This window comes from Acanthisitta chloris, unplaced genomic scaffold, assembly GCF_000695815.1.
Source record: "Acanthisitta chloris isolate BGI_N310 unplaced genomic scaffold, ASM69581v1 scaffold15961, whole genome shotgun sequence".
NCBI lineage: Eukaryota > Metazoa > Chordata > Aves > Passeriformes > Acanthisittidae > Acanthisitta > Acanthisitta chloris.
Genome location: NW_008656638.1, coordinates 1,980 through 23,568, shown reverse-complemented (window position 1 = coordinate 23,568; position 21,589 = coordinate 1,980). Strand labels below are relative to the sequence as shown.

Genomic DNA, 21,589 nt, shown 5'->3' with positions numbered 1-21,589 from the left:
GCACGGGCAGCACCGGCACGGACAGAGCCGGCACGGACAGAGCCGGAGGGACACGGCACGGACAGCACCGGCGGCCCCAGCTGTGCACAGGCAGCCACTTCGCCTCTCTCAGACCCACACATCAATTCACAGAATCACACAATCCATCAGGCTGAAAAAAGAGCTCTGAGATCATCAAGCTCAACCTGTGACCTAACACCATCATGTCAACCAGATCATGGCACTAAGCACCACGTCCAGTCTCCCTTTAAACACCTCCAGGGGTGGTGACTCTACCACCTCCCCCCCCGGGCAGCACATTGCAGTGTCTGATTCCCTGGTCTGAGCTGCCTTCCCGCATGGACTCACCGCAGAGCCTTGCACGGGTGTGCAGGGACAGGTTGGCTGTATGTTAATCCAGTCATCTTCTTCCAGGTGGGGAAACACTTCGTGTTTGCAGCTGCATAGTCACCAGTCAGGTGTGCACCTATCTGAAGCTGTGTCAGGAAAAAACTGGGGAAAGTGAGAGGAACAAAAGAGGCACAAAAGAGCAACAAGAGAGGAACAAAGAAAAGAGAAATAAAAGGAAAAAGCAGGTAAAGGGGAAATAGGAGAGTAAAACAAGAGGAAGAAAAGAGGAAAAGAGGAAAATAGGAGAGGGAAAATAAGAGGGCAAAATAATGAGGGGAAGATAAGAGGGAAAATAAAAGGGGGAAAAGGGGAGAAGAGGGGGAAAGGAGGGGAAAATAATGGAGGGAAAGGGGAAGAGAAAAGGGAGAGAAAGAAGGGGGAAAGAAAAAAAGAAAATAGAAAAGAGTAAAGAAAAAAGAAGAAAAAGGAGAACATGAAGAAAAAAGAACAAAAATAAAGAAAACAAGAACAAAGAAGAAAGAAGAGAAATTAAATAAGTCAGACTGTAGGTCAGACCAAGTTCTTTTCCATAACCGCCCTGGACAAAGCACCAGCAATATTCCATGAACTCAGAGAAACCAAAGGCAGCCAAAGAGCCTGTAGGATTCAGGTTCATTTATTGAGTACATGACAGATAAGACAGACAGTGTAAAATCACATGTATTATTTGTACTTTTAAAAAAATGACAATAAATTACTGAATAGTTAGTAAAAGCAGTTTTACTAATGGCTGCTCTCCAGTGATACAGGACAGAGGAGGCAGAGAAATAAGAAACATGTACCAGCTGTGAATACAGACCGAGAATGTCACGAGGATGAATTAACACTGAGTAGCACACCAAGTAGTGTTACATGGGAACATCCACTGTATGTGTCCTTCCCACCCTCACGTTCCAAACTCTAGCCAGAAGCTGTGGCACACCTTGCCCTCAGTGCAGGGTCTGCTCTGGCCAAGCAGCAGTAGTGCCTCTGACCTGGCCCTGCCAGGCTGCTGCCTGCATGCTGAGATGAGTTTATCTGTAGTAACAGCATTAATTCTCCTTTCTCAGAGCACACACCCTACTACCAGAAGGCTAACTCTTAGTTTCCTCTGGTTTTAATTGATTTAAAAGAGTGCTCACTCAGTCTCCCAGTTATTTTGTCTCAAACCAGGATGAGATCTAGTACTGAGGTTTCCCATAACGGGCTGATGGCAGAGGTCCACACTGCTCCGTGCTCCTCCTCTTTATGGATAAAGGCCCTTGGAAGGGCAGTAGTTTCTAAGAACATGTCCTAGACCCTTCAGAAAGGACACACTGACAGCAGTGGGTGGCACAACACTCCTGCACATCTTCCTACCCCAAGCACTTGTGAGGGCTGACTGATCAGAGCATTTTTAGGCATTCTCCTGGAAACTGGACCCATGACTAGCTAGTGTAAATGGAGAATCAGCAATAAACAGTGAATGTACCGACAGGGAAAGTCCAGCAGATCAGTGTGCCACTGCCCTGGAATGCTGAGGCTGATTCACCCACTTCTAATTTAGGAACTTATTCCATCATTATAACCATCCTGAGCCCACTGCTTGACTCAGTATTACTTCTGCACTCAAGTCAAGGAGCTTGTGGCTTCCCAGACAAATTAAAACCAATGGCTTTCAAAGAATTATAAAAGAAAACGCTAGAAAACCATGTTTGTCTGAAAACTCCTGAATGCTCAAGGAGAAAGTGATCATATGCTATGAAAATGCCAAATCACACCTGAAAGAAACCTGCAGATGTGAGCAATGCCTGTGTTTAGATCTTAGGGTGCTGGGAGCAGTGGGGCACGTTTGCATCATAGCTGCTGAGTCACAGAACAGCACTGAAGAACTTACAGGACTATTTATAGGTCAGGGTCCTACAGCACTCGACTACACTGCATTAGCTCTCTGGCAGCCAGAGTGAGCATGGTTTCAAGCCTGGCTGCATTGGCTGTGCAAGTTACCCAGGAACCTACAGCAAACAAGGGCAGGCAAGAGCAGTTACTGTCTGAAATAAAACTTCATTAAAATAAAAGATAGCAAAAGGCAGACATGCATAATTTATGGTGGTAATTCTATATGTCAGGGGCTATTAGGTTCTAATGGCTCTCGAGAATGTAAATCTAATTCTGCCAGCCAGAGTAGCCAAAGAAGCACCTACACAGAACAGTCACTGCCCCTTATCAACTGGAATCTATTGTAATTGTGTAGTTACTGGTCTTTGATTAAACAAAAAATAAACCCCAAACAGAAAATACCTAACCATCCTGCCATTTGCCACATTATCTTCCTGTTTTCTCTCCCAAAGACAATTCCTGATTTCTTGAGTTCACCCTGACACGGAGGAAAGTTCATAGTCACTGGATGAACTGAACTGCCTCTCTACCTTCTTCTGATCCTTGATCTTTTGGAGAATGTTGACCTTTTTCTCAAAGTAGTTTACAAGGGCTGTTTCTGTCAGCATGGAGGCCAAGATCTGCTCGAAGGAGATGGACCAGTCGGTGTCAATGGTGCTGCCATACCTGGCAGCTGCACTGCTGCCTTCACAGCCCACCAGAACCGTGTCGTCCGCAATGTCTTCACACTGCAGGGAGCCTGTGCTGACCATGGAGTAAGAAGACATGGACATATCATCTTTGGTTTCATCATCTGATAGCAGCTGTAAAGGAGAGCCTTGTCCTTCCCCTGACCCATCTCCTAGAGTTTGGTTTTCCTGCTGTGTTTTTTCAGGCTGAGCATCAACACTGGTTTTGTCCTCGTGGTCAGCTTGGGGTTGTTGCTCCACTGCTGAATTCTGACTCTGTTCAGATGTTGGTGACTCCTCTTCACTCACAGGATCTTGGGTATTGTTTGCTTTGCAGTCCTCAGACTTCTTCGTGGGCTTGTTGGAGAATTTTTTTCCAACCTCCCCAATTCTCAGGAGGAGACTGGCCACAGTGGCAATGGCGTGGTACAGCTCCTGCTCCACTGGGTCCTCGCTGAACATGTTGTAAAGGGTCTTGCATAACTCTATGAACTGTTCCTTTAAAAGACAAAGACCAAAACATTATACTTCGGGCTGAAAAAAGTTGTCAGTGGCAGATGAAGCAACAGGCACCATCTCGAATGACTCATTGTTTATTTGCCTCCCCACCAAGAAAGTGGCAACTTACTGCACTGATTCAGAACAGTCTGACACAGGCAAACTCCCCTCTCTGTGCTGCAGTGGCTAAATTAAGACACAACTGGCAATGTCATATTGGTGGGTTTTTGCTGCTAGATGAACAGTGTAGTCACATATTCATAGCTGAGAAAACCTGAAGTTTTACTTCTGTTCTCCTACTCTTCTGTGCTCAGCTTCTAAGCATTCCCAAACTGGTTTAATTAGCACCCATCAAGGAAATTTGAGACAGAAAAGATCACTCCAGTCATCAGACTCTCTTTTCTGTAACCACATTCTTCACTCTCCGCTGAGCAGCTGTAACTTGAGACAATGCAAAACTAAAAAAGCCAAACAAGTTTTTATGACCAATGGCATATTTGAAACATACTGCTCTGGAGGGAAAACAGACTGCAGTTCTTACAGCAAGAACTGGACTGTGAGGCAGAGCAAATCCAATACATTTGACTGGTTGAAACAAAGCAGTTTGCCCATGTCCACTGCAGAATTCAATGCTTCTACATGTGGAATTAAAGGTTCAAAGGATCAGATCAGAATATCAGGGCAAGCTACAGACAAGGACTGAGCATGCTGCACAATCACTGCACATACTGCTGAATTCCCCACTACGCTGTCAGAGATCTAAAAGTGATCTCACTGGAAATCTTCACATTCACTTCTTACCTGACTCATTTTGGGGAGATCTTTAATGGTTTCTTTCTTGGACTCCTTTTCTTTGGCCCACATTCTTAGGTAGTACCTATAGTCCTGTGGGCTGGTGCCTTTCTCCTCTGCAAGGCAAGAACAAGGCACTAGTCAGGTGGTGAATGGTTTCAGACTTAGAAAGTGAATGCTGTGCCAGCGAAAGTCAGGCTGGAAGCAGGTTTTATTGACAGTTCAGGAAAGCACCTACCAGGAAGGCTGCATTGTTTTCTGCTGGTTTATCTGATCCAGCTCAGTAGAGCAAAAATTTTAACAGTGCTGCATCAGCTTGGCTTCTCATAAATGAACTCTATGAGCTGACAACTTCCCCAACATGATTTACAAATGCTATCGTCTTGGTAAGTACAAGTGCACAGCAGTAAGGCATAAGAGAGACTTATTTCCCAGCTCACCTCCCACTTTACCTCTATCCACAAGGGACACTTTGAAAGGTCACCTTGATCACCAAGGGACAATGAACAGGTCATAATATGAGAGAGACAGGAGTAGAATGTGGTCTACTGATAATGAAATTACCCTTTTCTGGACCATTCTCATTTCTCCTTCCTTTGTCTTCTTGGGTTTCTAAAAAATTAAGGTATTATAAAAGAACAATTAATAGCTGATTTTCAGCACTACAACACACAAAGAACAGAAGACAACACAATATACAAATTTAAATGATACAAGAATATATTTAATAGATCTCACAGTCCCACATCATGTTTAGAGGACTGAACAGAACAGGATGAAAGCAAGAGGCTGATGGTATGAACCGGATGAAGAGCTTCATTCAAAAAGTGGGTTGAAGAGCTGAGATAAAGGGCAGAGCTCTTAAAAGAAAGGGTGAAACACAGATATGAAAGACAGCTAAGAAATGTGATGGCATAAAGTTCAGACATCCAAAGCAAGACAATGAATGGAAAAAACTCAAACTGCTACTGAGCACATATGTGACTAATACCTACACTCACCATTATTCACTGACTGAAGTGACACTGGGGGAGCAATTTGCAGTCTAACTTCACAACCTTCTCTTCTGGTTCCCTATACTGCCACTAGAGTATATTGGAAGTCTTGATTCAGCACAGGCTGTTAAATTAGCCACCCAGCTCCAAACTTCACAACTACTCCTTACACTTACTCCGATTTTTTTGACCACCATTGTACTCTGGCAAACATTTAGCATGACTGACATACTTTGACCTCCTATACAATGCCTAATATTGTATTTTAAGAAACACAATAAACTAGTCTGCTAACAGTTTAACAGTTCAATGGCATGCATCCTTGGCACAGGGATCACCTGCCCAGGCCAGCAAGCCCCCCACTCTGTTCTGACCACTAGTTTCTAGGGTGAGATAAATTGCAGTGAAAGAAGCCTGACAAAACCTACTTTGCCCAAGGCTGAAACTCAATAGGTAGAATATACTGGAAGATATTTAATTACTTATAGCACTTTATTAATAGTGGGAGTGTCATGAGAGTTGAGCAGCAGCAATGACTTCAGAGTATTTACATCAGCACACTGGTGCTGGCAGGTGGTATCAGCACCACAGCCATGCTCAATGCATGCACACAATCCATGGACTGACCTTGAGACTCACAGTGCAGGCAGATATCCAGCTCTGAGACAAAAGGAGATACTTGAGCAGCAGAAAAAGGGGTGGAGGGGATAAAACAGAAGTAAAGGCCAGACACAGACAGACACAGAGAAGGAAACAAAAACAAGAAGAGAGACAATGAGACTTGCATGAAAAACCTAAATCATGGTGGGAGACAGGGGCTGGTGAAAGCACACTGCTCCTCCTCAGCAGTCTAGGACTGTGCTTCAGAGCATGCTGTGCCCTGCATGAAATGGGCACCAAGGAGTCTTAGCTCCAAACTTCTTTCCCATCACGCAACAAAGACAGCAAACTCAAGCACACTGGCAGTCCTAACACACTGCCAGCACGAGACCATGCCTTGCACAGAGTCACTGTTCACAGCACATGGATCTATGCTGCAACTCCTGCCCAGACTGAGAGGTAAAGGCAGCAGTGTTGCATTACCTTCTGTTGTCACATCCTCTGTGAAATAACTTGTGGCCTCCAAAGCAGACTCTGTCTCCTCTGGATTCAGAGCTGTATTCACAGAAAAGGAAATGGTAAGATGTCTAAGCTAACTGAAACAGAAGTATCATCCACTTCATTGGCAAAATTAATGAGGCATCCCATGACAACTGCATGTCAGAACAGACCATGCTCAATAGCAGCAGCATACAGAAGCAATCACTCACCAGGAGGCAGGTGCAGTTTGTAAAGTACTTTCAGTTTTTCAGTGAAGTCACCATGGTACATCCCACCTGCAAAGAAATAAAAGCTTAAGAAAAATAGCACTTAGGATAAAGAATCATCCTCTGCTCACAGGCTCACACCAGTGTGAGTCCCCATGCAATGAGGAAATGCTAACTGCTCAAAGTCCTGTGCAGAAGCAACAAAGAAATCCACACCAAAAAGGCACATTTTGTTCAGCTTGAGGCTTCCTGTCACCCTTCCCTCATGACACTGTACACACCATTATTAGTTCCCCTCTTAGAAAAGGACACAAACGTTTTTGCAACGTTCCATCTTCCCAAAGCCACCACTTACTCATTCCTGTCACAAACTCCTTGAAGTTGATTAGGGAATCCCTGTTCTCATCCAGCAGCCGGAACAACCTCCCTGCCAGCACAGGAGTGTGTGCACCACAGGACCAGGGGGTGAGGCTGATGAACAGCTCCCTGAACTGCTCCATGTCTATGCGGTACTGCTCCAGGTAGGGCAGGCTCTGGTCCCGGCGGGCGGCGGCAGCGCGGTTATTTCCCCAGTAACAGCTCATCAGGTACTTGGCCTTTGGGGGGAAAGGATCACAGTCAGGTTATACTGCACCACAGCAACCCACAGGAGTGGAGACTGTGTTACAGCTCAAGAACAGCACTGAGAAAGCAAAGAAGCAGCATTTCAGGACATACTTTAACACCTCCATTACTCCTAGTGTTACTTCACTACAAAATAAGATGAAGGAAAAGACAGATTTTAGGAAAAAAACAAAGAACAATTTTAAGTGGAAACCACAGAACATGATTTCAGGTTTTAACAAAATGATGCTCAGGCTTTATTGCAAAGGGAACATGCAGGTTTTAGAACTAAGCTACTCTTTCTGAGTGTAGCACAGTGCAAACGAGTTTGCAGTGACCTTGGTAAATGCAGTTGGGGAATGCCACTCTTTTAAAAACCCATATGCTGGCAAACAGAGGCAAAGCCCTTAAGTAATCTTGTCACAACCACAGATTAAGTAAATGGAAAACTGGAGAATAAAAGCTGAGGCACAAACAATACTATCTCCCTGTTCTAAGTGCTATGTGACATGCCTTCCCACTGACTTCACAGTTTCCTTCCGAATGCTGTCAATGTGTTCTGGACATCTTTGGGGGGAAAAAATTAAAAATAATCAATCAGATCATAACAGGGCCACTCCTACTGGCTCCATGTGCAGCAGAATGCTGTGTTGCTTTCTGATAGGTTACATTAAGGATTAAAGCAAAGTCATTGCTTCCCTTCCAACTTACTTTGCCATTTGTACTCTTCTGTGTCAGAACATTCTTGCTCACTCTAGTTCTTACCTTGAACACTACATACAGCTCTTCTAGTTCTTCAATAGAGAAACCAATGTCACCAGACACAGCTCGGACCTGGAGTTAGGAGAAAATGGAGTGAACAATTTATTTCAAAGGCAGAAAAATTAAGTATGATGAACTGAAAAATCTGCGAAACATAAGGAGATATGGCACAGGATGGGAATGAAAATATAACCATTCTCATACCCCTGAAAACAGGTCAGGAAGAGTTTCCAGTCAAGCAGAAACTGCTGACATTTTGAATACTAAGAAAAAACATTACTCTGCTCATTTCCTGTTTGTGCAGACCTGACTGAGCAGACTGTGTTGCCCTTCCTTCTTGTTATTATCTTGAGATGTTTGACTCAGGTGCACTAAAACCCAACAGTGCAATAAACACCTGGATGAGGTTCTCTACCTAAGACCTGGGAGATAATGGCAACAGATATGGATACTCCCCTTTAGCCACAAACCTTCATTAAAATCCTCTAATGCACTAAATGGCAGCAAGCTTTTCTCAAGGATTCCAGGCAAGCAGTAAAACAGACAGCACGAGGCAGTGGAGACTATTTCAAGGCCTACAAGTCCTTTTTACCTCTCTCCTTGTCAAAGATCTCATTCAATCATTCTTTAAGTCACTTAAAACTTGGTCTGCTACAGCACAAAGTTTCTAGATGCTCACAGCAAAACACATTCCATGAACATGCCATTTGGTAGCTCATTCACTCTGGGAGTAACATACCACACTCTTCTTGGCTGTATCCTCCAGAGACTGGATCACTTTCAGCCTTTGTTTAAAACGCATTTGTTCAATGTCATCTGCCTTCAGATTGCCAAATTTCTACAAGAAAGGAAGGAGTCCAGGTCAACATCATCTCCTGAAGAACAACCCCTCTTCAAATACATGTTCTTTAACAAGTGTACTATCCCCTCAGAGATAATCTAAACCCACTAGAAGCCTTTTGTTAGCAGCAAGATGAGAAAAAACTTGAGCTCTGTTCCCTATTCACCCCTGCCCTGCATCAGTCCAACATCAGAAGCTTCTACAGAACAGCTGAAAAAGCATCTGTCAGGACTGACACAAATGCAGCTTCTGTACTGTGACAGAGATAAGAGAACAGACAGATTGCCATTCCTTCCAGACCTGTTGTTTTTTTCTTTAGGACCCCTATGAGATTCAGCTAGAAACACCAAAGTTATGAGGCTTTTCTACTGACTAGGTCTGACAAGCAGTATGATTTTGGTGACACTCCTTGATAAAAGAAAAAAAAGAACAAACAGAGATGGCAGATTTGAAGATACAAACAAAACACCCAGTAAAATGATAGCTGCCTGCCTGTAAGTACCTGGAAGAGGATAGGATGAAAACCAGGAGATAAAAAGGGAAATGATCCCACATTTACCAGAGCACAGCGGAGAAGAACTGTCAAACTCCAGTTCTCTCACCGGTGTTCTTTCCATCATTCAGAATCAAATTTCTGATGAGTTTGTTCCCAATATGAATAATGAGGTAACACCTCCACCAGTGAGGAGATATTTCAATAGCACTGGCTGTTCTGGGGTCACCTTCCTGTTAGTGCAACATGGATCACAGAACAGGATTCCTATGCATATGAGCTAGGATGCTTCCATGGAGAAACCTCACAAGTCTGGCCTTGAATTTCCCTCTGTAATTCCCCAGCACTGACAATCCTCAAATACAAGTAAGAATGGAGACGTTTTTTGACAAAGCAGGAAGAAAACTCTAGTCTGTAAATTTTACTTATTGGCAGTCTTCATTTCAGCCCCCACTGGAGTTGGGGAGACTCTGTAATCCACAATAGACAACAGAGTCAGGTTCTACTCATACCAAGCAGGTGGAATTAATGTCTTCAGCCTGGACTCCACAAGCACCTCAAGCTATGAATATTGCTCAGATTCTGTCTGCACAAAGCAGAAAACTGGATGTTAGCAGAGAAAAAACTCTTGGACAAAGACTAAACCAGAACCTTACCTCATAGGATGTTTTGATGAGTTCAAAGATGTCGATTTCAAGCGGTGGGTCATCTCCACTTGTCAATAAAGCATGCAAGTGGGGAATAGGGGGAGAGACACTCTGCCTGTTAACTACGTTGTCCAAGTATCTGTGGGGAAAAAAGAGAGAACAGATGCAAGACTCCAGGATTAGTGTCCAGGAAAAGAAGAAATATCCTAAGTGCATTACTCCCAACTTCTTTGCATCATTAATCTAAACATGAAGGAATATTTAATTTTTCCCAGCTAACCTGCAATGCTACTCCCAAAGTATCTGAGATGAAGCTGATTTTCACCCTATTTTTGGGGTATCCATTTCTAGTCATAAGCTGAAGATCTTCTGCACATAGAAGTGATTCCCATTTCAAACAAGAAAACCTTACATTTACTTGATCTGGGAGATGCTTGATTAAGTTTTATGTTCCTAGAAGGTAATTCCTGCCAGGATCTGTTCTTAATAGTAGAGCAGTGTTATTATGTGGATTTCAAATAAACAACCTTTAAGAGTTCAAATTCAAACTGGGATGCAGAAATGCATTATGCTGCAAAGCAAACAATTCCAGAGCTTTGGGATTCCTCCATAGTTGAGTCAACACTTAATTTCAGCTGTTGTGGAAAGCAACAGCAAATCTCTCTGGAGCTCAAGTTTTGTCCTAGAGTGCTATCTGTGACCTGCTATGTAATGGAACTGGGTAGAAAGAGATGTTGACTAAAATGGTAGTGTTACCACTCAGTTAAGAACAAGAGCAATGAATGGTACCTGCCCAGAATAGTCATGGCTTCACCTTCATCACAGCACTGCAACAGCTTCTCCATGTTGGCATCAAGTATGGCCAATGACACCTGCAGGATGAACTTGATTCCCTCATAGAAAAAACAGTCAACGATGACCACAGCACTCTCAAAGGGCATAACACTGAGGAAGAGAGTAAGAAACCAGGAGAGGGATATGGTGGAGATCACTCCTAGGTCCTGCATCTTTTCTGACAGCTGTGGAAGATACTCTCGTGTAAGTTCTTCAAAGATGCCTTGGTCCACCAATGCACCTGAAACAGACAAAATCAATGGCAGAACTCAAACTGCTGCAATCATGGTACTATACCCAAGCCAACCAATTATGAAACACAACAGTGGGAGTTCACTTAATTTCATACAAGCCTCTGAACATCAGAACTCAAATTAAGACATTAATTGTTCTTCCCTGTTCTCAATAAAACCTCCCATATTTAGATAGAGACTATACCTACATGCAGAGTATGCAGAAACAGAACTTCTCATTGACCTATGCATGTGCCCTGACTGGAGGGGTGAAGGATGACTGATGTGGTATTTACATCAAACTGTACTCTCTTACACAGACCAACTTTAAAAGCCCAGGAAGAGATGCTTTACTAGCCTTTCCTGGGAGCCTGTTCCAAAGATTTAATACATCATTCAGATGGGTAAAAAGAACTCAGTACTTTTCTTCTAGATAAGCCTCCTCACTGCTAATAGTCCCTCCTGATACCAATTTTTAGTGACTTTATCTTCCTTGTTACTGCAAGGTAGTACTACTACCCTGGTAGCCTGAAGTGTCTCTTCCTACGTCTCCATCACACACCTGAAGCTTTAAATGGAACAGGGTTGTGCTTCATCATCATTAAAATGCATCACATCTAATTAATTCTGAACAACAAAATGCTCCTGGGAGATCCTGGTGCACCTGTAGCTGAAAATCCAGCATGAATTTGACAAAGACTCACCCACTACTCTTGTGTTGTAGTAATCTGGCAACATTCGCTCACACAAGGCCACCAGGAGCCAGAAAGCCTCTTCCTCATTGCAGTACAGCAGCAGCACTGAGGTCACTATGTTCATGGCCTACGAGCCAGCATGGTCCCATACACAGGTACAGAAGAAAAACATGAAGGTCTTCATGAAAGCTCTGCCATTACAGACCAGCTGAACTTTAAAAGCACGAATACAGCAAAACTGTCACCAAAAGTCATGTCTTTTTCCAGCTTTTACTGGCATCTGAGTCAATAGATGACCTTAAGCCAATTTACCTTCCTGTTTTCAGTTCCTCTATTTGTGAGGCAGCAAATAATATAACAACTTTTTGTCCAGCACTTTCAGCAAACAGTGTAGCTAAGAATAATTTTCAAAATTTTCATGAAAAGCTTTGTACCGGTCTGGTCATAATAGAACTACATAGGGAGAACCTCTAACACCATAGCAATACACAAAATGAACCTGAACTTCCACCAAGTTGTTTCATAAACCACTAACTGGCTTCATTTTTAATACACTGCCCGTGTGCAACATCACTTTTTAAATTGCTCTTTTCAATGAAATTAGATGTTTTTGCTGAACTACAGAAAGCTCTGACAGGAAAACTAGTAAAGATTGTGACATGACATCTAACAGCAATGTGATAAGTCTATTTAAATGCTGTATCCAAAGGATATTTAAGAGATGTTCCAACAAAACCATTTCGTTCCTACTCTCTCACCACCACATGGACAGAATGAAGGAAAAGCTTGAAACTGAACAAAAACCTGCAGAAAAAGTCTGAGTCAATCGTGGTCACTGTGTAAGACTAACTAGTCTAAGACTTCTTTCTTACCTGACAGTACCCAATTGTTGGATTTCTGAATGCATAAGCTGTCAAGACTCTCCGGAGGGCAGCGATTCCCAGCTCATTCTGGAAGGCAGGATGTTCTGGCATGGAGCGGTGCAGATCTCTCTCAATTTCCTCTGTAGCAAGATTGTACTTTCCCATTGACTTTTCCACAAGCTCTGCATAGTAACCAGGATGAGTCACCATCTCATTCCAAGCCCCTGAAATGACAAAAAAATACTGTTTTACCTCTGGAGCTTCAGAGTACAGAATTTATGACCAGTTTCAGAGATGAGTGAGCCAAAAAGCACTGCATGAACTCATCAGCTACAAATAGGTGTGAAAGTATAGCAACAAACTCATTGTTAAATTATTATGTTGGAGTCTAGGTCCCAACACTGAAACACAGAAAAAGGAGGCCAAACAGCTACTATGCCCATAAAGAAAGTAATCTCAGTAATGTGATCATTGCATTTTGGGCAAAAACCCACCATGAAGTATCATTTGGGTGGAGTTAACTTGTCATTAATTTCCTCTGAAATGAGCTAAGATGTTTACCTTTTCCCTTGAGATGTGCAGAAAGCTTATTCCTAGTAACTGTCAAAATATGCAGCACAACATCCTACCTGAGAAAAGGAGCCACAGCTCACCACGAAGATTCTCTGGGATTCCCTTTTGCACCAGCTCTCTAGTCTTGGCAGTGCGATACATACACATTCCTCGCCCATATTCAAAGAAATGAATGTTCCAAGACTCTTCCTTCATCTTCTCCTTTGCCTTCACGGGAGCAAATATGGCTATTTTAGGAGATTAATGCATTTTTATGTTTGCAGAGCAAGTGACTTCTGGGTATACTCAGGCCTGTACTTCACAGGAGAAACGCAGTGACATTTAAAGCCTCTCTTCTTTCTGCTGAAGCAAAGGGTGTAAATGCTAACCCACCCTGTTCTGAATCAGTTCTGACCTTGCTTAAAGTCAAGTCTTCACAACACTAACAAAGGCTGTGCAGTGGCATTACAGCCTGCAAATCTCTACATAGATGCAAGCAGAACCATGGATTAAGATGATTAACTAACAAGCAGGAAGAGCAGCTCTCTGCCTTCTTGATCTGAAGAAAAGTAGTTCACAGCCATTAATTTACAACCCAGAACACTGGTAACACTAATTTCTCAGCCTCTAGTCCAGTGTCTCAGGGACATCAGTACTGCCAAGGTAAGCTGAGGGTCAGGTTACCTCTATGCAGCACTGTCACTGTGTCACACAGCAGTGATACTGCAGGACTGACCAGGGATAAAACACATTTTTACTCTTAGAGCAGCCCAGGAAATCTGCAACCTGCTGCAAACTATTTCATTGTCTTACATTAAAATGTTATTTACCCCTTTGGGTCCAGACAGCTCCTCGGAATTCCTTCTGAAGAGTTTGAGGAGTCCCTGGGAGGCTGTTGGCACTTCCCCAGCACAGAAGTTGACAGGCCGATGGTTGAGGGCAGACGTGGGGGTAACTGCCACAGGGCTGCTGGAAGGCAGCTCAGAAACCTCCTGAGAAACAGAACAGAGAGGGTCTGAGCCCAGGCTGCCTCCCTCCCCTGCTGTGGCCTAACAGGGACAGCACTGGCTGGAACAGCACTGCTAACACACTGTAAGGAGCATTGCTTGGAAAAGGTGACAAATGTTCCTCCCAGCTCTTTCCTTCGTACCTCACAGCCAGGATCAGGCAAATTCCACTTCCATTCCCTGTCGATACCACATGGTTTCTTGGATGGTGTTCTCTGCAGGAAGTCAGAGATTCTCTGTACTAAGAAATCTCGGTCTTTCAGATTAGCAAAGAAGAAGGTCATTTTACTCTTAGTGCTGATGGACAGAGGACTGGGCAAGACGCTGGAACTATCTGCTTTCTCAACTATTGTCACCTAGAAAGCAAAGACAAGCACCATTGGGATCTAGTAGGCTCTCCATTACCTATGAAGCACTGCACAAAAGACAGAAGCACACAAAAGACATGAGAGACCTGTAGTCTTAATATACACTGAGCAATCCCCACCTCCCTGAGAGGAATGATGAGATAACAGGCATCCTCTGCCCTGCTGGCAAAACAGATGTAATTGTTGGAAACAAACATCTGGCCAGGAATATGCATCTTGTTGAATGGTGTCCACAAGGTACAATCTGTATGTCCATCCAGGCATTCATCCTTGGGCAGCCGGAAAGTGGCACGGTAGCACTCGTTTTTGGCTCGAGCATCCAGGTCTCTGGGGAAAAGCAAAGGGTAGTACCCAGAGGGGTTTTTCTCACTTGCAAAACCCAGTTAAACACTAATGTGTTCATTCCAATCACAACCTTCAGACTGTGCTTTGTGTTCTTAGTGTTCCTTTCTCTAACTGAGATGCCACCCCCTAACCAACTCCTTTTTCAGCCTTCAGACATGCCTGACAAGGTATGTCCTGCACTGCACCATCAAATACGCAAGTGCATCTGCAAAATTTAAATGTTACATCATTCTGAAACTGCAGAGAACAGTCCCCCGTAGGAGGATTTATTACAATACAAATCTATGTTACTTTTTGTAAATCTTCAACTTCAGACAAAGGGGCTGGTGTTAATTTTATTCTTTCCCTTTTTTTTTTAACATAGAATTTTCAGCAGTTTCTAGTTGAAAATTCCTTCTGACAGTGCCTAGTCATGCATGAGAAAGGCATGAGGGTTGTGTGAATTCAGCTCTAATTTGGGATGGGGAAAAAAAGAGACTAGGCAGAGGGCTAATGACTGCAGTAAGTGATGCAGGCCCTGGAGTGAGAACACCCCAGTGTCACCCGGGAGCTACACAGTAATGCAGATTTATTACTGCAATCCCCTGTTACCTGCCTTCTCTTCCCACTGCTGGAAACACACCTTTTTAATGCAGAGATGTTCTTCAGAGGCTTCCTGGGCTTTGGGAGAGACTTGTCCTGTAGGAAGCTCTCGTTATCCAACAGCTGCCGCATAGCAATGTTGGCCAACTGCTCCATCAGCTTGAATGTCTCGTTGATGTTGAGAAACATGGAAAAATACAGTTCACTGTCCCTCGTGCTGACTTTAATGCACTCAGGGAACAGCAGTGTAGCATTTTTTTCTAGCTGGGTTACATCCACCCACTGGATCACCAGTGTAACTGGGAAAAAAAATTTACAATACTATTATTACAATTTGAGGCAAAACAACAATCAATCAGCAATGCAGGTGGAGCAGCCAGCAAGCTCTCAGTGCAGCAGCATTTTTCCCCCTCTTACACATGGACAATTCTTTCCTTCATACTTTTACTGGGTTCTCCAAAAATACTTGGAAATAATCTTTGGGATTAACTAGACTAGAAATAATGTAGTTCCAAAAGGACTATCTCCCATCCAGTAAATGCTTTCAAACTACAGTTAGTCAAGTTTTCATTCTTTCTTTCCAGCAAATTAGCTTTGGACTCAGGAGTTCAAGCTTTGTAAACAGTGGGTCCTGGCAGTTGTTCCAGGTAAAACTCACCAAGGTGAAAAAGTACTGCTTGGTTCTCTAATCTAGTCTGAATAAAACTTGTAAAGAGTAATCCAGTTTGAGTAAAACAGGTGTACTTGTACAGCTTGAGAAATGTTTTGAAAATTGACTTGGGCATTCAGTCTAAATAGCACTGAAGTGGCCATGAGAGCAAGAACTGGTCTATGTGTTCAGCCAGAGCTCAAGGATTCCTCAAAGGAAAATTCTGTCAGTTAAAAAAAAGAGTTCACACAGAAGATCAATTGCATCAAAAAGACCAAAGGAACTGTCAGAAAAACAACTCACAGGCTCATAACTCACCCTCTTTGCCCAGCAGGAAAGAGTAGAAACAGAGATGATTGACAGTGAGGTACAGCCAACCCTGCCTGGGTACACGTCCTTTCCAATAGCTGCAGGAATAGTAATTGACCAACTTCTCCACCTCAGGCATCCCAAACTGCTTCCGCATCTTCAGCTCAGCCTCTTTGAATTTACCTGGATCCTCTTCACTCTGGGGCTGCTCATTCTTGTTCTCTTCAGCAATAATGCCCTGGAAGGACATGGGAGGGGAGAGAGAGTAGAAATGGAAGGGAACATGCCTGCTGACAGACACAATGTACAGCAAAAGGTCACAGCAGCAATCTGGACACAAAGAAGAAACACAACACGGCAGTTATCGTCCTCCTGTCACGTCAGAGAAACAGTAAAGACAAGCAGGAAGGGCAGGGAGATAATGTGGGAGTCTATAATCTGGGATCTACTCCTGAACACATGCCACAATCACTCATGTTTAATGTTTGACTGAGTTCCTTATGGCTGGCCTGGGAACCCTTGGAACACCCTGCAGGAGAACTGAGGTCTATTTTCACTTCTCTACATGATTCTTCAACAGGAGGAAGCTCATCTGCCAGGAAGGGCAGAACTCTGCAGTCTGTCAGATCTTGACTGGCCAGAAGGAAAAACGAATGACCACAACCTCTCTCATGCAGAGATGCACATAGAAAGTACAATGAATCTTACAGGAACACTGAGAAAGACTCAAATCTCTACTGTTCAACAGAAAACTCTGGAGAATTTGTGGGCTGGGAATCTGAAGTGTGCTAACTGCCCAACAAGCAGACACCTGTGAGGCTCGGAGGTCCATGGAAGTTGGGATGCAGTTCCTTTACAGCCCAGATGTCTTTCAGACCAGTGTGGCAGGGCAAATACATTGCTTGCAAGCTAGAATTCTCTCCCCTGCATTTGCTGCTAGATGAACCCTTGTTACACATTCTCCCTGCATCAGAGGTATAATTAGCAAAGATTCTAAAGAGGTATTATATGTTATTTAGTAGGAGCATCCTAAGCAGGTGGTTTCTTGGGATCTACTGCTCATAACCTTTCCCACCCAAATACATTTGTCCAGTGCTCTGACTGTGTGACCTGATGTTGATAGTGCTGTATGCATTCCATGACATTTTCATACTTATGTATAACTGAAAAGGGTAAAAAAATTCTTAAAAGCATCTCCCCGTTCTTTCTCAGGATCTGGAATTCCTTCAGGAAAACATGTCACTTACATGTATCTTGCCCTTGACAAAGGTGGTGATATCTTCTTCATTTTCAAAGATGGACAGAGTCTGCAGTAAATTATTCTCCAGCCATTCCCAGTGCTTTGTGATCTCTTTACGAGATGATCCTAATTGAAGGGGAGAAAGATGATGGGAAGAGCAAAGAAAAAGAATTAGAATAAGGTCTTTTTTCCTTCAAGTTCACAGCAGGAAACTAATAATTACTGAACACTGATCAAACACACCAACTGTGTACGTGTCCAGGATATTTTATGCACACCAACATTTTGTTTCTAATGAAACATCTCCATTGCCACCCACCAAGGACAATCAGCACATGACCAACAGATCATCCTATTTGCCAGTGAACACCAAACACAGCTTCCTTCTCAGACTAAAACCATTCCTATGTTCCAGTCCAGAAGTATTCTTTTAATTCCTGGCATTCTAGAACAAAAATAATGAACTTTCAGAAGAACCTTGAAATTTCAGACCAACTGAACTTCTTACACCTTCCAAGAGGTTCCATTTTCCAGGGACAATGGTCAGCAGAGAACACACAACTCCAAACCAAAAAGCAACTAAAATATTTATGTTAGCAAATTCTCTGCTTTCTTAAATAAAAACTTCTCAGCAAACTTTATATCAAAGTTAGTTGTCTTTCACCACACAGTTTGCAACAGTTCACAAAGGATAAGTTTCACTCTGTAACCAATTCAAAGAACTCTTCTATAGAAAGTTGCTTTACTTATTTCAAAGATCTGTGTTTACTAAGAGATGTTTTCCTCTCTATTGACAGATATCACTATACTGTCAACAGGAAAAAAAAGCAGAAGTGATACAAAAAATTCAAATTTTAACAAGGTAAGGAGCATTGTTAAATGTAGACAAAGGGAAATCTGTTTAAATGCAAGTCAAAGACATTTGCAGGTTTCTCTTTGCCAAATTCCAGTAAATTTATCTTCTGGTTTCATCCAAAAGCAGTGGGATATCTAGAGGTGTTAACAGGATAACCTCCCACCACTCAGCTTCTCTGTGAGTACATCAGACACCTCTGTGTGGCTAATGATGGAAAAGAAAGTGGCAAATGACACAAACAGCTCCCTGAAGTTACTGCTCTGCCAAACTTCCTTCCTTCAGAAGCAGCTTCAGCCATGAATAGTCTTCATGTATTTGCAGTTGGACACTGAACCATAAAACCCCAATGCCAGCTAATCTGTGGTTTCACAAGCAAAAATAACTACAGGACCTGAAAATAAAACTAGAACCAAGTAAGCTGTCCTGTCTCAAAGGACCACAGGGTTTGTGTGTATGGTCCCAGGGGTTAGAGAACAAATATTTGTTGCTGCCTCTGTGTACAAGTTTACTTGACATCTATCCCAGACATCTGACAATGCTCCTGAAGCATAAATAATTTTGAGTAACACAAAAAGGTTTATTTTAAGGGCACAGAATTATCAATTATAGGATGCTTTGGTTGTGGAAAATCCCCACAGGTTCAGCAACAATGGCAGGGGAAGAAAGTCTGTGTCCTGTTTTGTTTCGTGAGCTGCATCTCCCACCAAGTAGACAGGCAAATTTTAGCAGACAAGTTGCTAAAATAAGCCTGACCTCAATAACTGACATCTCTGTAAGAACAACATTAGAATGACATACATGAAGGAGTAAAATTCTGCGATTCCTACCAAGAGAGCTGTAAGAACAAAGTGCTGAAAGGCTGAAGTTGCATGTGTGACCAGATTGCTGCCCACTGGTATTTACACACAACAAATTGTAAATAAAACATTTGCATTTTTCAGCTAGTGAGCCATAAACACTGAGTGGATGTCAGTACTCTGATAGCAGCATGAGAACCAGATAGGATAAAAACATACTTTGGATGAAGACAACCTATTTACTCCAGTAAGTAGAATAATTTATCAAAGTCCACTTGGCTGTCACCCAGTCCATCTCACTTTCCCATGCTGCACTGCTTAAAAGTAACTGAGATATAGAGAGTATCAACTCAAACACTCCTGAAATTGCACAAAAATAACACTCACTGAGTGTCACAATACCCTAAAATTACAGATTTGCACTCTATGTGGCCACTAAATATTCTGCTATTTTCTTTGCAGTTTCTGACCTGCCATTTTGTTTTCTTTCTCACTCTCTGTCTCCACCTTCCTCAAAAGGGAAACTGAGCTCCTGTGAAACACAGCTACTTCTAAACATCTTGTCTGCAGAATTTAAGTAGCTCTGCAAGGCAGAATATTGTGTTGGTTGCCTGGGGAGAACATGGGAAAGGAAAAACAAGACATACACATCTTTGGGCTTAGCAAATGACTCCTCCATGATCAGACTTTACATTTGAACCACAAAGTGAGAAGTGAAGATTTGTATTATAACCAACCTGGCCTAGCAAATGTCTGAAGATATTTTCTCTTTAGCAAGAATCAGGACCCAAAGCCTTAATCAAAGTTCACCACCAGGTATCAGAAGTTTGCCCCATGATATTCTAATGCAGCAGTTACATTTCTCAGGTAAAACAGGCCAAGGATCCTTGATGTAAAAACAATTATTCTAATATTTTACAGATCTACTCTCTGTGATATATCTATATCACAGGCCAGAAATACATACAAAATAAACTGGATCAAGACAGTAAAGAGATTCCCCAAAGAGTCTCTGGCACCTTGAACAGTGTTTCATGTTTCATCTTGTGCTGTGCTCCTGGTAAGCAAGTTTGGCACAACATTCATCACCCCACAGAAATCTTGTCATCATGGTTTTATTCTCTGAACCATCTCACTAAGACCCTGCAAACAAGTACATCTTGGAACAGAGAAAATCCCTAACATCTGCAGAAACAGAACCTTTTGCAGAGCCTTAAGCTCCTCAACTACAGCTTCAACAACACTGAGAAGTTTTGTCATTTTCTGGTATCTTACACTACCCCACCAAAAGCTCTAGAAAGTTTCCTGAGCAGTCACAGGATACACCTAAGTGGGATAACTGATCATCTGAACCAAAAAGACAACAGAATCACTCAAACCCAGACCCCAACAAGAGTCACAGCAGCACATACCACAGGCCACTGCCCAGTACACTTGAGAGTCCTGAGTCTGGTGCAGAATACGGTATGGGGCAACTCTGGCACTGGAATCCAAAACCACGTCTAGTGTTCCCACAAGGAGACCTAGGAGACAAAGAGAGAGAAATTACAGCAATGTAATACCAAAAGGAAGAAATGGGTTAAGCAAAAATACAGGATCATCACCACAGGAAAATGCTGATGTTCCCAGTATGCAGCAGTGATGGAAGAGCTGTGGCACTTGGTCCAGAAAATGCAGATAGACATCCAGTCACTGCAGGTAAATTACCTACAAACCAACTGCAGCCTGTCCCACTGGTAATGGATAAAGTTTACATGGCAATGAAATGTCTACCAAACCTCATTATCATCCTCTGCCTTCCTAGGAGAGTCTTGTAATGAACAGGAAATGTGTTTCGCTCCGTGGGGTTTCTGTTGCTAACAGTGATTTTTAAGCCTACCAACCTAAAAGCCAGAAGAGTTTTCAATGCTGGATCTCTCAGCATCACCTATACCAACAGTAGGTAAGATAACTCATCCAAAATGGAATCAAGTAGCACTAGGAAAACTGGTGCTCACACGTTTCAGGGATGTTTCTGGAAACAGTTTAATTAAACAAAGATGTCAGCAACTCAACATTTGGTAAAAGAGAACTTAAAATACTTTTATATGCTGTTAAATAAAAAAGGAGGCACTTCCAGAGGAAATTCTGACAGTCCCCAGACTTTAAAGCAAATCCATTACTTCCAATTAAGTCTATTTACTAGATAAATAAAATATCTAGGATGACGCTTTGCTTTGTTATTCTAGATAATGTACTATGAGCATCTTCAATGCAAATTAATTTTGCAACACTCTCATGATTAAAAGGTTTCTAACACTAGAACTTGGAGGGGAAGCATGGTTGCTCCTCTGGATCACCATCTGGGAGGCTCAGTCTGCCTACACCTGAAGGGAGGCTGTAGCCAGGCTGGGGTCAGTCTCTTCT

General features: G+C 42.7%; 1 protein-coding gene across 1 annotated transcript; it reads right to left on the bottom strand.

The window, feature by feature from the left end:
• Positions 1-2,720: 2,720 nt before the first annotated feature.
• On the bottom strand, positions 2,721-20,710 carry TBC1D9B (TBC1 domain family, member 9B (with GRAM domain); the record flags this gene model as incomplete). The annotated part of the gene is made up of 20 exons (XM_009084412.1): positions 2,721-3,413; positions 4,215-4,321; positions 4,770-4,817; positions 6,284-6,355; positions 6,511-6,576; positions 6,863-7,103; positions 7,876-7,944; positions 8,612-8,710; positions 9,863-9,992; positions 10,643-10,928; positions 11,625-11,742; positions 12,488-12,702; positions 13,108-13,258; positions 13,861-14,022; positions 14,181-14,393; positions 14,525-14,732; positions 15,373-15,631; positions 16,300-16,528; positions 17,538-17,656; positions 20,596-20,710. Coding segments are annotated over 20 exons (3,600 nt in total), but the record flags the coding sequence as incomplete, so codon positions are not given.
• Between the last annotated feature and the right edge of the window lie 879 nt (positions 20,711-21,589).